Source organism: Leptonotus elevatus, chromosome 2 (genome assembly GCF_054856555.1).
Source record: "Leptonotus elevatus isolate MCC_2025b chromosome 2, RoL_Lele_1.0, whole genome shotgun sequence".
In the NCBI taxonomy this organism is placed as follows: Eukaryota; Metazoa; Chordata; class Actinopteri; order Syngnathiformes; family Syngnathidae; genus Leptonotus; species Leptonotus elevatus.
The window spans coordinates 28,995,278-29,011,089 of record NC_141240.1 but is presented as its reverse complement, the minus strand read 5'-3'; the positions used below and the strand labels follow the sequence as shown (position 1 = coordinate 29,011,089).

Genomic DNA, 15,812 nt, shown 5'->3' with positions numbered 1-15,812 from the left:
AGAACGTCACATTTAATGCAAAATCATTATTTGCTTTCCCTCTTACAATGGCTCAAATTAATACAAGTGTGTGAAAGGTATTAAGCTGCATAGTATCAAATCCACAGCAAGTTATCACTACGCAGCTGTTTGGTTTTTATGGTTGCCGCTGACAAAGTTAGCCACAGTAGAAGAATTTCGCAGCAGAAGAGCCAAATTTTCCCTCCGGAGGAGGTGGAGGGTGACGACGGGGCTAAAACGGGAGGTCATTATCTGGCAAGTCGGCGTGACTAGTAATGGTAATGTTCAAAGTCACGTCGGACATTTGATGTGAGAGCTTCTGCCGGTCTTCCGGCATGTTGTGGAAACATCGCGCCGAGCTTTTGCTCCATTTGATAGTGTCACACCTGCAGTTGCTTGTGGCCATGTCAACATTTACACACCCTATTCCCTAAAGAAAGATTCTTTATTAGATTGGAATCTGGCGACTGTGGAGCCATTTGAATCCGTAAAAAAACACAGACATGTAAGGTCTCATTCAATGTCCTCTTTCTCGTTGGCAGGTATTGGCTATGCCTCAATCGTGATCGTCTCCCTGCTGAATGTCTACTACATCGTCATCTTGGCCTGGGGATTGTACTACCTATTTCAGTGCTTTCAGCCTGAGCTTCCCTGGGCCAAATGCAAGCAGCCCTGGAACACCGAATACTGTGTGGAGGACACCATTCGAAAGAACCAGACCCTTTGGCTGGCGGCCAATGTTACCAACTTTACCTCCCCTGTGACTGAATTCTGGGAGTGAGTATTTACTAACTCACACTTGATCTTATCTGTACCTTCTTTTCTTCTTCTTTTTTTTTTTTTTTTTTCACCTCTCGGACCTTCAAAATAACTGGTGCTTTTATTTTTATTTTTTTTACCATGTCACATCCCTTAGCTGTTTTTGAAATGTAAAAAGAAAGAGCTGCCAATTATTGTGCATCTTGTGCAGGCGCAACGTCCTGAGCATCTCCTCTGGGATCGAAGACATCGGGCCCCTGAAGTGGGATCTGGCCCTTTGTCTGTTAGCAGTGTGGGTTATTTGCTTCTTCTGCATCTGGAAGGGAGTCAAGTCCACTGGGAAAGTGAGTAAGGAGATGGAATGATGTGGTCTGCGATTATTATTATTATTATTATTATTATTATTGTTTGTCATTTGCCCTCAAAACTGCCCCCTAAACTGGGGCAGGACAGCAGGGAAATAAACTCCTAGGAAGTATTTATGGGTTTGCTGTGGTGATTCACTTGATAGCTGTTCGTAAGAACAGTGAGACTTATCTTTTCCTGTATTCTGAGGACAGTTGGGTAATGGTGGTAATATATGTGAAGGCAAGACTGTAATGACACCTTTGTCCTATCTAGGTCGTGTACATAACAGCAACTTTCCCGTTCGTGATGCTGATTGTGCTGCTCGTGCGAGGAGTGACCCTGCCGGGGGCATCGGAGGGCATCAAGTTCTACCTTTACCCTGACCTGAGTCGACTGCAGGACCCAGAGGTAACACTACAAATGATCTAAAATGTTTGAGTCTTTTGCGTTATCCAGAAGTAGACGGCGACATTCAGGTTATTTTTGTTGCTTAAACAGTAATTAGTACCTTGACTTATGAGTGCCTCAGTTTGGTCACTTTTTATGTTGATTGTGTTGCCAGCCACAATTGTAATTAGCAAGCATTACGCTCGCAGTGCACAACTTTTGGCCCAAGAACACTTGATAAAACCAGTTCATTTCTTTATATTCTGGGAATTTTTTTTTTTAGGCTGATTCATTTTTTGCTCCTGTAACGCTTATAACAGTTTGACATTTTTACATTACTCATCCATCCATCCATTTTCTTAACCGCTTGTCCTCACAACGGTCGCCGGGGTCGCTGGAACCTATCCCAGCTGGCTTCGGGCAAGTAGGCAGGGTACACTCTGAAATGGTTGCCAGCCAATCACATTACTCAGTCCTTAGTGTTTAACTTTTCAACTGAAAGGAAATGTGCAAAAATCATGAAAAAAAACCCATAAATAATAATGATAATTAATAATTGGGGTGTCAGGTGATTACAAATTTTGAATCATAATTAATCACGAGACTTCAATAGTTAACTCTCAATCGCAAATTTTATATCTGTTTGATTTAAGATTATAAAGATGCACTATACTGTAAAAAAAAAACCCAAGTGTGATTGATTTGTGTTGGTAATTTTTTGCCACACAAGTGTGATATTGATTTGTGTTGAGGTAATTTTTTTGCCACTAGATGGCATAATTGCACTTGTAAGATGGCGACAGCTCAGTGCATCTTTCTTTTCATATTAAGAGCAATCTATTCTTTAACATGAAGTAACTTGTGAAATACTGTACATTTTTTAAATCATAAAATACACCTTGACCATGTATTATTATTAAAAATATTACTGCTAAATTTTGACATGGATGTGTCTGCTGCGACTGGAATTCCCCCAGTACAGGCGTTTCAAGTAAGGGCGGTCATTAATCACACGTTAAAAAAAATTGTGGCATTAAAGGAACTTTAAATTAACTCAAAATTAACGCACCCCTAATAATAATATATAATAACAATAAAATAAAATTTTAATATTTTTTGTCTTAACGCTTATCACAATAATTCCTGTTTTACATTATTCTGTCCTTAGTATTTAACTTTTTAGCGGAGAGGAAATGTGCACGTGGGAAAAAACTGAAATAAACACATAAATAAATAAAAATAATAATAATAATAAAGAAAAAAATATTTTATTTTTGTGCTCCTTTTAACATTTATAAAAACAATTACAGGCAAATCATTTGACAGTTTTACATTACTCTGTGCTTATTTATTTAATTTTTCAGCAGAGAGGAAATGAACAAAAAACTTGAACGTCTGAATGTCATTATTGTTGTCTTGGTCGCAATGTTTTAATTTGTTTAAAAAAAGAAAGAAAGAACAGTCTGCAAAAAAAGGCCAATTTTTCTCCAACTTTAAAATGACTTATCTACCAGTTAAATCAACCTGCCAATTAATTGCCTTAATGAGTATATTGTAAATTTGTAATTCAATGTAGCTCCGTACACAATGACAACTGTGAGTACATTCCGTTCAATACTTGTGATGTGTTAGTTACCAAGTGACCCCCTCTCGTCCCAACTCAAAGGTGTGGATTGACGCGGGTACCCAGATTTTCTTCTCCTACGCCATTTGTTTGGGTGCCATGACATCACTGGGGAGCTACAACAAATACAAGTACAACTGCTACAGGTGAGCGGCACCTCCTCTGGGAGAGGGGCGGGTGCGGGTCAGAAGTAGTGACGTGTCCGAGACGGCTGCGTAAAAAGAAAATGGGAACTTCGGTTCCGTGTGTGTTCATTAACAACCTCCATGACATATGTGTGACATAGGGACTGTTTGCTGCTGGGAGTCCTCAACAGCGGTACCAGCTTTGTGTCTGGCTTCGCAATATTTTCCGTCCTGGGCTTCATGGCACAAGAACAAGGGGTGGACATTGCCGATGTGGCAGAGTCAGGTACGAGGGTCCAAGGTGATGGCAGCAGTGATGGTGGGCGCTGCTGCCAAACAGAAAAGACAATTGGAGATTTACCCCCCCCCCCCAAAAATCCAAATCAAATGAAAAAAAACAAATCAACGATGCTGAAATGTAGGGCTATCGGCAATTGCACACTCCAGGTCAGGTGCCAGAGGGATTGGGTTGACATCACTTTAACGAGCGCACCGACGCAGCTTCCCTTGCTCATTTGTGCCCTCGTGTCCCACATCCAAGCCGCTCGTGTCCTGTTGTAGCTCTGGGACACGGCTAAGAAGATTGGGCCTCGCGTGCAATTATTGCCCATGAGCTCCTCACTGCCAGCGATGCTCCTCTTCCTCTTCCTCCTCCCAGTTCTGTTAACAAGCTGCAAATCGCCAGACGTGGATGACATCCGTTCTGTTTTGGATTTATTTTTATTTTTCTGTTTTTTTTTCTTCTTCTCATTGCCGTGCGGTCTTTGAGATGAGATGAGCGGTCTTTCAGCATGCTCGCTGCTGTAGTTGATCAACTCTTGCTTGGCTTTAACACCAATGCAGTCCTGTTTCCTCAAATGACGTAATAATGGCTGGATGACTGTGATGGTTCCTGTGTATGTACAGTATTTATATTTTTTATTAGATGACACAGTAGAGGTTATGTTGATGATGCTGAAAAAAAATTACTACAATTGAGTCCTGTCATGTGACGTCAGACAACTTCACTTCCTTACACCATTTAATTTGTCCCGCTGTTCACAGTCACTCGTATAGCTGCTACAATGGTTAGCAAATTATGCGGTATACTTTGGATGTTTGTAAAATTAATACAATCTACCCATTCAATTAATCTAATGTGTTTAAGTCCCTGTAAAGTGAAGGCGAATGTCTTGGAAAACACACACTAGATACGAAATTGTTGTTACCTGACAAGTTTGAATGAACTTAAAAAAAAAAAATATATATATATATATATATCAAATACTTTATACAAAATGAGTACGGAAGAGGATTAGGGCCAGTGAAGAGAGGGAAAAAAAAGTTTGGCAGGATTCTCACTTTAAAGTCAGAATTCTGACTTTAATTGTTGCGTTGTCCTGTCGCTGCCGACAGTTTCGGATTTGAAAGGTTTAAGTAAGTCAGTATTCTAATTTTAAAGTCAGAATTCTGAGAATAAAGTCAGAGTTCTGACTAATTATCTAGACTTTTGAATCGTCATTTACGGAAAAGGATTAGGGCCAGTGAAGAGAGAAAAAAAAAGGTTGGCAGGATTCTAACTAAAGTCAGAATTCTGAGAATAAAGTCAGAATTCTGAGAATAAAGTCAGAATTCTGAGAATAAAGTCAGAATTCTGAGAATAAAGTCAGAATTCTGAGAATAAAGTCAGAATCCTGCCAACCTTTTTTTTCTCTCTTCACTGAACCTAATCCTCTTCCGTAAATGATGAATTAAAGTGTGCAGTCTCTGATGCTGAAATGCACAAGTACAGTCAATGAATGGTGCAAACGCTCATTGCTAACAGCCTTTCAGTTTCCCCTTTTGAGGCTTCAATGACAATCACGCCATGTTTTTGTGGTCCGAAAGAATAATACTGGATATTATATTTTTTTCTGTTTTTCCCCCCCGCTGCAGGTTGATATGTTACGTAATCGTGTATGGCAAAGACTTGACAACAATTATTTTTTTCACTTTCGATCATGTTACTGTGTACAGTAGCTCGAAGCAAACTAAGTTTTTAAGTAGTGGGGGCCTTGTTTTAGCTACACCACAAAAACAATAATTGGTGGAACACGGTTAACACTATATGTCCACATTTAAGTACTTGTGTAGTCCTCAGCTATTGCACGTTTTTGGCAGCTATTCTCAGACATGTACTGTTTAATGTATGGAGAATCAAATCTCTAAATTCACTTTACAGGGTCTTTAAGTATCACGAAGGTCCTGTATTTTTCTAAGCTCCCACTTGTTCCAATCACTTTCAAGAGCATATTTGTCATACCTGTCTTATTGTCACACTGTATTTGTTTTTAGATATGCATTATCTGTTGTCACTGCTTGCTCAGAATTTCTGTTTCGGGACTCGGTGAAGGTTTTATCTTGTTTCCTGGTGCAAAGTGTTTAGGATAACTGTAAATGATTTACGATGGCCAGTGTTGCTTTGTTTTTCCCAACATTGAATGGCAGCACAGTATTGAGTGGAGCTGATGAGTTGATATAAGAGAGTTGTGAATAATGGTCTGTGGACAGTGGGTAACGACTTTCCACTTTATTGGCATAATCACACACACTGTACATTTTGTTCAGTTGTAAATGTAAGGTAATAAATACTTAATAGGTGATCTATCTTATAGTTGTATTTTTGGATCTATTGAGGGAGCTCGCTTCTGTGAATTGAAGGCCTATTTTATGGCAGATATACGAGTGACCAGGTGAACTATTCGACCATTTGAAAGTGAAGTTAATGTATGAGCGGTGTAGTTCAATGAGGCTGAGTTAATGTGATTGCTTGCATTCTGACTCGTTTATTGCTGGCCTGCAAGTAAACTCCCACAGAACACAAGAGCATCTATAGAAATTCTTTCTTGGTGACTGCACATGCAATACACTTTTCTTTTTTCTTTTTTTTTTAATTAGGTCACATTTCCTGTAGATCGCAGGGAGTGGCCAGGTCATGTTCAGCCTCACTAGCTCAGCCTTTTCATGACTTCTGTCGTCCGAGCTTAAATTAGACAAGAGTTGTTAACGCTGTCCTTTACCCCCTCTGCTCCCCTTCCCCAATCTGTTTTCCCTCCAGGTCCCGGCTTGGCCTTCATCGCTTACCCTAAAGCAGTGTCCATGATGCCGCTGCCAACTTTCTGGGCCATCCTCTTCTTTATCATGCTGCTGCTACTTGGTCTTGACAGTCAGGTATGTGCTCAATGTATGACATATGACATGCTTTTTTTGTCCAATATGAATAAATAAAATAAAAATAATAAAAAATATGAAAAGCTCATGCTTGCATATCAACATTAGCGTTTCCTCCACTCCAGGCTAAACAAACAAACAAATAAATAAATACATCTTTGTCCATGCCAATGTTGTTTAAAACAAATCTCTGTTCATATGCTGAACCTCCCAAAATTTTTTTTAAAAAATGCGTTCACGAACAAGTTTTAAAGTCCAAATATTCTGTGTATCCACCTTGACCAGTCAGTTAGCTCTGACATAATACTGTGCATTTTGTTTGCTTATGCACACAAAAATGTAACTTTGAAGTTTGAAGATAACTACAAAGGGAATGGACCCTATCAAACAGAAATCGCATATCCTGAAAAACTTACAAATAAAAAAATAAACTACTGTAGATCAGACAGTCTGTACAACCATGTTCAAATGCCATGTTTTTGCAATATAATAAAATGAGACCAAGATAAATAATTTCTAAACATTTATTTGACCTACAACATGGTCAACTCAACTTTTTTTTTTTTTTACAAGGGTAGAAATAAAAATTAAACTGAAATGTCCCAAAAGCTTAGAATATGAACAAGGGTGTGAAGACTTTTTATATCCACTGTACCAAGTAGTGTTAATTTTTTCAGCCAATTTTAAGTTTAGTCTCAGTTTTAGTCCAGTTTCAATAATGCTTGTTAGTTTTTATCATAGTCAACCTCATCCCTATTTTTATTTATTACATTTTTAATTGACTATAAATCTAGCATTTTAGTCCAAGAAAACATAATTTTATTCATCTAATTTTAGTAAACAAAAACTGTCAATGTTTTAGTCAGGACAATCATTTTATCCATGTATATATTTTTTTTCAACAGATAATGTTGAACATTTCAGATCTAAAATTATTTAACATTACATTTCCTCATCTTTTTAATGATAAATAACATGACACACAAAGTATGTCAACAAGTGGCTATTATAGCTCCATGCTTTGAGCTAGTAAGTTAGCCAGCATTAGTTAGCGGTTAGATTAACATTATTTTTGGAACGTTATGGCTGTTGGGTTCATCTAACGTTATAATTATAATTTACTTTATTTTTTTCCTTTTTTTTTTTAAATTATTTATTTTTATTTTTATAACCTTTCACCGTGAATCCACCTCCTGTGTTTGTGCATGTTGCACTCGCTAGCTGCAGATTTGAAAGGGTGTGTGTCATTGTGTCAGTGACAGATTAACAGAGACAAGATTTTACAAAATCATATAATTTTTGTCTCGTTTTTGTTCATGAACTAAATTAGTCCAGTTTTTAGTGAAGTACATTTTCGTCTCGTCTTCATTAGATACTGATTTAGTCCCAGTTATTGTTTATTAATTAGGGTTCTAGTTTAGTTTTAGTCTGGTGAAAAATGTGTTGACGGAATTATTTTTGTTTAGTTTTCGTTGATGAAATTAACACTAGTACCAAGCTACTTCTGATGGCTTTTAATTCATTCACTGCCATTGACGGCTATAGACGTAAAAAAATTCATTTGAACTATTTCTATTAGTTTAACATTTGTTTCCCACTTTTGTTAACAGGAGTATGAAAACCTAGAAACAAATTTATTATATTATTTAGAACAGATATAAAATTTGTGATTAATCGTGAGTTAACTATTGAAGTCATGCGCTTAATTACAATTTAAAAAATTATCGCCTGACGCCCCTAATTTTTAATAATCTTTTCGTTTTTCCCCAAAAAATATATTTTTTAAAAAGTCTAGGTTTCATACTCTTGTTAACAAAAGTGGGGAAAGAAATGTTAAACTAATAAAAAAAAGTTTAAATTAATTTTTGACGTTTATAGGCGTCAATGGCAGTGAATGAGTTAAATAGGTACAAATTCCTGAAGTAAACTGAAAACTGCAATGAGCGTGATATGTTGTTAATAATGGGTAACGTAATTGCCACTAAATTCTAGTAACAGATGGTTTTGTTGTTGCAGTTTGTTGAAGTGGAAGGACAGATCACGTCCATCGTGGATCTGTATCCGGCCCTCCTCAGGAAGGGGTATCGGCGCGAGATCTTTATCGCCATCATGTGTTCCATAAGCTATCTCTTGGGACTTGCCATGGTAACCAAGGTAAGTTTTAGCCTGTGGGGATTCTATTTACAGAAGCAAGAGAGACTCGCGATAACGTCACAAACTTTCCGCTGGCCTTCATGTTACAACCAAATATGGCGTCCTTTGTTTTCTCTTCTCGCATTCCTTGAATGGAACAATTGGTCGTCTTAAAACTGCACTTCAATGAACTTTCAGCACCTGTTGAACTCTTCTCCAGATGGGCGGTCGCCAACATTCTTGCGCTTTACGTTCGACATCCCGGCCGACCCTCGCTTTTTAATGTCGCCTTCCATCTCTGCGGCTGTCTTCAATTGCACACACTTGCATCGGCGGAGCGATTGATGCCGCTGTTCTTCTTCCCAGGGTGGCATGTACGTGTTCCAACTCTTCGACTACTATGCAGCCAGCGGTGTGTGCCTTTTGTGGGTTGCATTTTTTGAATGCATTGCTGTAGCCTGGGTTTATGGTAAGTGGACAGGACTTTGATTGGTTTTCTCTGAGCTTTTTATCAAAGTAATGATTCCGCAAAACACAAATGAACTCTGTGGTAAAACAAGTGCCCTTGTGACTTGGTTCACACCATTTGTTAAGGTTAGGCTGATGCTGTGTAGATTTTTTTTTTCCAACAATATTAAGTTACAGTGGAAGAAAGGCCTCATAGTCCTAACAGACATCTACTGTATATTTCCATGGTAACGAAACGAGCATGGAATGGCAAAATCTATTGCACATTAGATCAGCTAGGAGAAGAAGCATGGAAGAATTTCTGAATGTTCTGAACTCCCGTCTCCATGCTAGTTGACAGAATAATGCTGGCCACATGAGAATCGTAGCTAAGTTCTGTTCCCATAGCTGACGTCATGTTGTACTTCTTCAGATGGCAAACAAGATAAATCAGTGAAACGGCACACATCATCCAGCCATTCTGTACTTGCTTCAAAACGTGATTAACCAACAATCAAGTCCACATCAACTAAATTATTACCAATCCATTCATTGATTACTTGGATGGCCCTTTATTTACAATGAGCTGTATATTAAAGAGCTACATCAATAATCACGATAAGGTGGTTGAGCGACGTCCAAGTTTCATGCCCTAAAAGTTGAGATTTTCCTTTGAACGTATTAAACGCCCACTTTTTTTTCAATAAATTAACTGCAAGCAGACAATGTACATACAAACTGCAAAATATGTGAGTTTGCTGACAGGTGGAAAATGACAGGAGGGACTTTTTTGTTAGCATTTCATTGGCACGATTCTGTTGGCAAGCTGACTGTGTTCAACAAATATTTTTGATTTTCTAAACTTTTTATTTTTATTTTAAATATCATTATTTGACTATGACAGGGTGGACATATTACATTGAATGCCACTCATGATGAAAATCAAAAACCTAAGCATAAATATGAATTCTGCAACTTCCTGTTATTTCAGCCAACACTGAAGAATGGCAAAATGCTGGCCGTAATATCATTGAAAACATTCCATTACCCCATTACGACAGGATGGACGTTTCAAGGACATGCAAAATGTTCAATATAATGATAACAATAAAATATGCATAATTTCTGTAAAATTACTTGTTTTATCAAATAACCTATTGTGGACAATATATCCATGTAAAAAATATATATTTTATTATCATTTAATCATTAATTGCACCCACTGTAGTTAACAGAACAGTATATGGGGGATGCCAAACGTGTTTTTGGGATCTTCTGAAAAGTGGTAATTTTGGAGATAGGAGGATTCAATCTAACCCAGCGACTATGTGGATTTTTTTTTTTTTTTTTTTTTTGTGTGTGTGTGTGTTTTTTTTTTTTTTTTAGGGCTGGGTATCGATTCTAATTTCCTCAATCGATCAAATTTCAAGAAAGGATTCAGTTGGATTCGATTTAGATTGTTTCTGATTTGATTCACTTGAATTGAATCCAATATCAATTATGGCATATCATTCCTTCTTAACTCATTTGCTTCCAAAAACTTATAAATACATTCTATTTCAAATGTTTTAAGTGTCCCAAAGACGTATATATTTTTTTTCAAATGTTTTTTTTATTTTTTATGCTAGAGCATACAGAAGGCTTTGATCCGGCCTTTCAACTGCAGAGAACGGTTGAGGAAATAGTAGTTATTACAAAAATGGCCAGTAGGGGGCAGCAGAGCAAAAGAGATCAACCAGGGCCATGTTGAAAAAACATTTACCCACAGTTCTATACAGATTTGTGAATAATGATGAACCTTAGCTATATTCTAATGCTAATTGCTACAAAATGGAAACAGATAAAAATATACTTTTTTTCCTGATGAAAGAAGAGACTAATCTTTCTTTTGGTAGCTTCCATGTTTTTATAGCAATGGAACACAATATTCTGTGGGCCTTGCAAAATCTGTCAAAATCCAATAAAACAGCCGGGAGCGAAAGGGATTGCTTCAGTGAAAATGGCTGGGAGGGAATAGATTAAATATCAAGGACATGATAAAAGCGCCACAAATACTGAATTCCAAAGTAAATTTTGCAGAGGCAGTAAACTGGTCAAATGATTTAGTTTATTAATGAAAGTAACGTGTTATAATCACTTAAGTGTAACACAAACATTGACATCAGCAAAGATGAGATGAAAATAGTTTCATAATTGAATTAAATAATAGTAAATATAAATTAAAAAGAGTCTGAATTGTCTTAAAGTGCAATAAGTCAGGTCTTTCATAAATGAAAAAAATACAAAATTTTATGAATCTATCGGGCTAGAAAAGGGGAATCTATTTGATATTGATTTATAGGACTTTTTGGACTTTTTTTTTTTTCTTTTATGTGCTGTTGTTGAAGAGAAATGACCTCGTGAACCAGTTCTACCTGGGACATAATTATGTTCTTGACAAGCTATATAATTGTTACAAGATATGATGTTTTCACAGACAGATAAGCAAGCGCGAGCCGTAAAGAATTTCCATGTTAATACACATGTTGAAGGCCAATCAATAACAAGTGTTCTTTCCCATTCATGTTTGTCAGGAGTTGATAATTTCTATGATGGAGTTGAGGATATGATTGGCTACAGACCAAACTCGTGGATGAAATGGAGCTGGACCATCATCACACCAGTCCTCTGCATGGTGAGACGGTCACTGCAGTCGTGTACCGTTAATTATTATCAAACGTGGTCAATGTTGACTTTGACTTTGCGTCTTGAACTCAAACCCGATTGTGTTTGTCCCTCAGGGCTGTTTTGTCTTCTCGCTGGTCAAGTACAAGCCGTTGACATACAACAAAGAGTACAAATACCCTGACTGGGCCATCGGCCTGGGTTGGTGCTTGGCCTTGGCCTCCATGATCTGCATCCCCATGGTGATGGTCATCAAGATCTTGCAGTCTGAGGGACCCCTCATTGAAGTGAGTGACACTGACACGTTTACCTCCTGGCAAATAAAGCTAGGAAACGAAGAGAAAGAAATGACTTGCAGCTATACCATGACTGGAAAAACACAATCTACACACAAACTAAAAATACATAAATAAATACGACACAAAGGGTTAAACCGACATCGAGTACAACCGTCGTTGCAATGTGGTAAAGTCGATATATCGTACCTCACTTCATTTTGGAAGTATTGCCAACCTCCTTTGTTTTGTTTAAAACAAAAATGCCAGTAGGACATCATGTTATTTTAGTTAATGAAAAGTAGTGGTAATGAAAACTAAAATTGGGAGAGAAAAAAATTTCATTCACAAAATAAAAGCAAAACAAGTGTTTTTAAAAGAAACGGACTAATTGAAACTACATTTTAGGTTTATACGACTAACTATAGCGAAAATTTACTTTGCTTTCATCTCTGTCATATTTTTTTCATACTTGAGGTTTAGGGTCGGTTTGAAATGTATTTGTTTTTTGGTACTGCTGTACACAATAAAGAAGGTCGAACAGCGGTTGGGGAATTCAGAATTGTCATTTAGTTTATTAAACAATACTTGGGGACCTATTTATTAATCTTTGCACTTTAACAAAAAATCTCTTATCGTCAGTATCTGTCTAGCTATCTGGCTATATATCAGCTCAAACTAATTAAAACAAAGCATTTTCTAAATAAATAAATAAACTAACAAACTAGACATTGGCCGATATTAGACTTTGACGGTATGATAACCGTGAGCAAAAATAGTGCGGTATTACGGTATTAAGATTACAGCTCTAAAATTTCCTTTAAATAAAAACTGCTTTTTTTTTCATTCAACACATTCTATTTCATTTTTAAACTAAATAAAGAATATTTGGTACATTGAGAAATGTGTACCATGCTATGTTGACATTCTTCTTAGCAAGTCACAGTGTCGCACGCTTGCACCTACACATGTACACTTTATATTTATTTATTTTAATAACAATAAGCGTCTTCCCTTATCCCCACCCCCCACCTATCTCCATGCAAGACTGCATGTGCACTTGCTGTAAATGGAGAAGAAAGTTAACTGAAGGCAATTCACTTCAAATTGGCTCGTTTACGCAAGAGTTCATTACCGGTGACAGACGGTATTAGCGGTTATTGAAACCTTGATTTTTTTCTTTTTCAAAACCACGGTAAAACGTCAAACCGGTTATCGTCCATGCCTATAATAAACCCGCTCTTAATTTAAACTTCGCTGGTGTATTTCTTTATTTTTAAACGTTGGTGAATATATGTGCTGATTATAAATGCGCTGCACCTTCCCGCATCCGTGCCCGCCTGTGTGAACTATAAAGTGCAATCGCACCGCCAGAAAATGCTAAACCCTCGTTTGGTGTATAATGTAGCATTAGCCAACATGTCTGCGGTGTGGACACATTTCAATTTATACTGTGCTTTGTTAAAATGCCAGTGCTAAATAAATATTTTATAACAATATTATAATTTTAATTACTTATAAAATATGCACAATTATTTTTTCCAGTGTTTTGGTTTTCGGCCAAGCATTTTCCCATTTTCGGTTTCGGTGCATCCCTAATATATATATATATATATATATATATATATATATATATATATAATTTAGATGAGATTTTCTAGGAAGTTAAGGCTATTGGCTGTTGAGCTAAGCTAATCATTTGTCGCTATTTCCACCCTTCTTCATTTTACTGTAGTTATTCCCCTCATAGATTCAAAGACAGCCAAGTGGTTTACTGGCCCTTAAAAAAATAATTTAAAAAAAACATTCCTGTTATTCAGGTATAGAAATAATTTCAATTAAAAGGTGGAAATTTTCAAGGTAGTTGTAAAAAGGCTATTGGCTGTATGCTAAGATAAGCCTTTGTCGCTATCTCCACCCTTGTTTTTCAAAGTCTCCTCATAGATTCAAAGACAGTCAATTTGTTTACAGGCCATTAAAAAAAAAAAACTAACATTCTGTTATTCAGTTGTAGAAATAATTTTGATGAAAAGGGAAGGTTTTCTGAGAAGTTGTCTGTATGCTAAGCTAATGTTTTGTCACTATCGTCACCCTTCTCAACTTCTTAAGTTATAGAGTTAGGCGGTCAAGTGGTTATAATGTGGTAAACAGTTTTATGGGTACAGATAGAATGTCATAAACTTGTGTTTCGCAAACATTCTACACAAAGTACCACTTCAAATAATTAGCTCTCAAAGTGCCACCTAATTATATTGAATATTAAGTCCCTGTAAAATACATTAACTTTGCTCTTAAATAGAAGAAAAGATCATGTATACTGCTGTATATGATTAATTAGAAATGTATTGCACATACATAAAGGAGAACACGTGTACTTAAAGGTTAAAAAGCCGCTTTGAGTGGAATGCCTCCAACGCTTGTCTTTCCCGCAGCGGATCAAAGCTGTGGCGGCCCCGGCGAAGTCAGGCGTGAGCTCCCGGCCCAAAGAGTACACAACGGCCAAAGGCAGCGAGCTGACGCAGCCCCTGGACCCCAACGGGAACAAGGGCTTGATCAAGCCCACCCACACCGTTGTAGAAACAACCATGTGAGCGCTCTCTGTGAGAGGAATAAGATTGATGTGCTTCCCATGTTCTTATCGTATTTGCTAACGTTGGTAGTTTTGCGAATTCACCTTAGAGATCCTGTGGTTTGATATCTATGAGGAGAATCTATCGTTGTGATTTTTGGCTCCTTATTTTTTTTTACCATATCAATATTGTTAATGTTTCAATTGTTGTCGCTGTAGTTGGCACTGACAGTATAGTTATTTCTGACATACAACACTGTTTTACTACCTTTTCTTCGTGTTGATTCCGGAGAGATGAGGAGCTTTTGTGTCGGATCAAGAAGCAGGAATGAAATTCTCGCTTCTCTTAAATCCAGCAAACTGAACGCGACGATAAAAAGGTAGGCGACGTGTGAACACCCGACATGAGAGCGGCCGCTTTTGTTACTGAGCTAATTCGTCGCGTTCATCTGAATCTCGTCTAGATCTGTTTCGGGTACATAATGCACAGTATTTACACTGCTTTTATTGAAGGCCTTGGCTAAATCCAATGATAAGCACATTTCACATGAAACTCCATGTTATTAAAAACAAACAAATATGATTGAAGAAGACATTTTAGAGTATTTGTATACTGCTTTTGTGACTGCTCAGGTCAGTCCCAGTGCATTTTTTTTTTTTAAACCTCTTTGCACTTTATTGCTGTTTCACTGTTGTAGTATTTTTATTGTTGCAATGTGTTGCTGTAGAATATGCAACGCATTTCAGCAGGAAATATTTGACTATGTTGTCCAGTTTATCAATGTTGACAAATCCTCGTCTGTAGAATGTGTAGGAATCTAAAACAGTACAGCTTGATTCATACATGATTTGTAAACTAATTGTGCAGGTGGAATTTTCATTATTTTTTTTTCCAAACATACTGACAGCTCTATTGTTATAACAGATGTGCTTGTTTCTTGGTTTTAGTTTTAGCCAGTTGTATAATTGTTTGTAAATCACATATGCCTTTTGTAACAATTTTGTACACCATGATTGATTACTTTAGCGGCAACTCAGAAGTGTTTTAATTACATTGTGCAATATTCAATGTAGGAATGGCAACTTGTAAAATGTTCAATGTTATGAATTAATCAGAATTAAAATGCAATACTGTATTCAAAAAAAGGAACAAGTCGCTCGTGCGTATTCACCGCAGCTTCATCCACTAAAAATCTAAAACGTACCAAAGTGTTTGTATCTCACATTTGTCTCCGTTTAGGTGCACATTGCATCATTTCCACATAGACTGCAAATAAACACTGTTCCTTGGA

The 15,812-nt window shown here is 37.1% G+C and overlaps 1 protein-coding gene across 4 annotated transcripts in view; it reads left to right on the top strand.

The window, feature by feature from the left end:
* LOC147179495 (sodium- and chloride-dependent taurine transporter-like) overlaps positions 1–15,812 on the top strand; it is a 25,709-nt gene extending 9,897 nt beyond the window's left edge. For all 4 annotated transcript variants that reach the window (XM_086068735.1, XM_086068736.1, XM_086068734.1 and 1 more), the window contains exons 4-14: positions 543–777; positions 971–1,103; positions 1,381–1,515; positions 3,161–3,264; positions 3,405–3,529; positions 6,320–6,432; positions 8,449–8,586; positions 8,932–9,034; positions 11,586–11,686; positions 11,793–11,963; positions 14,384–15,812. In XM_086068735.1, coding sequence (XP_085924861.1) covers positions 543–777; positions 971–1,103; positions 1,381–1,515; positions 3,161–3,264; positions 3,405–3,529; positions 6,320–6,432; positions 8,449–8,586; positions 8,932–9,034; positions 11,586–11,686; positions 11,793–11,963; positions 14,384–14,542 — 1,517 coding nt within the window. In that variant the 3' untranslated portion in view covers positions 14,543–15,812. The remainder of the gene's footprint in view (positions 1–542; positions 778–970; positions 1,104–1,380; positions 1,516–3,160; positions 3,265–3,404; positions 3,530–6,319; positions 6,433–8,448; positions 8,587–8,931; positions 9,035–11,585; positions 11,687–11,792; positions 11,964–14,383) is intronic.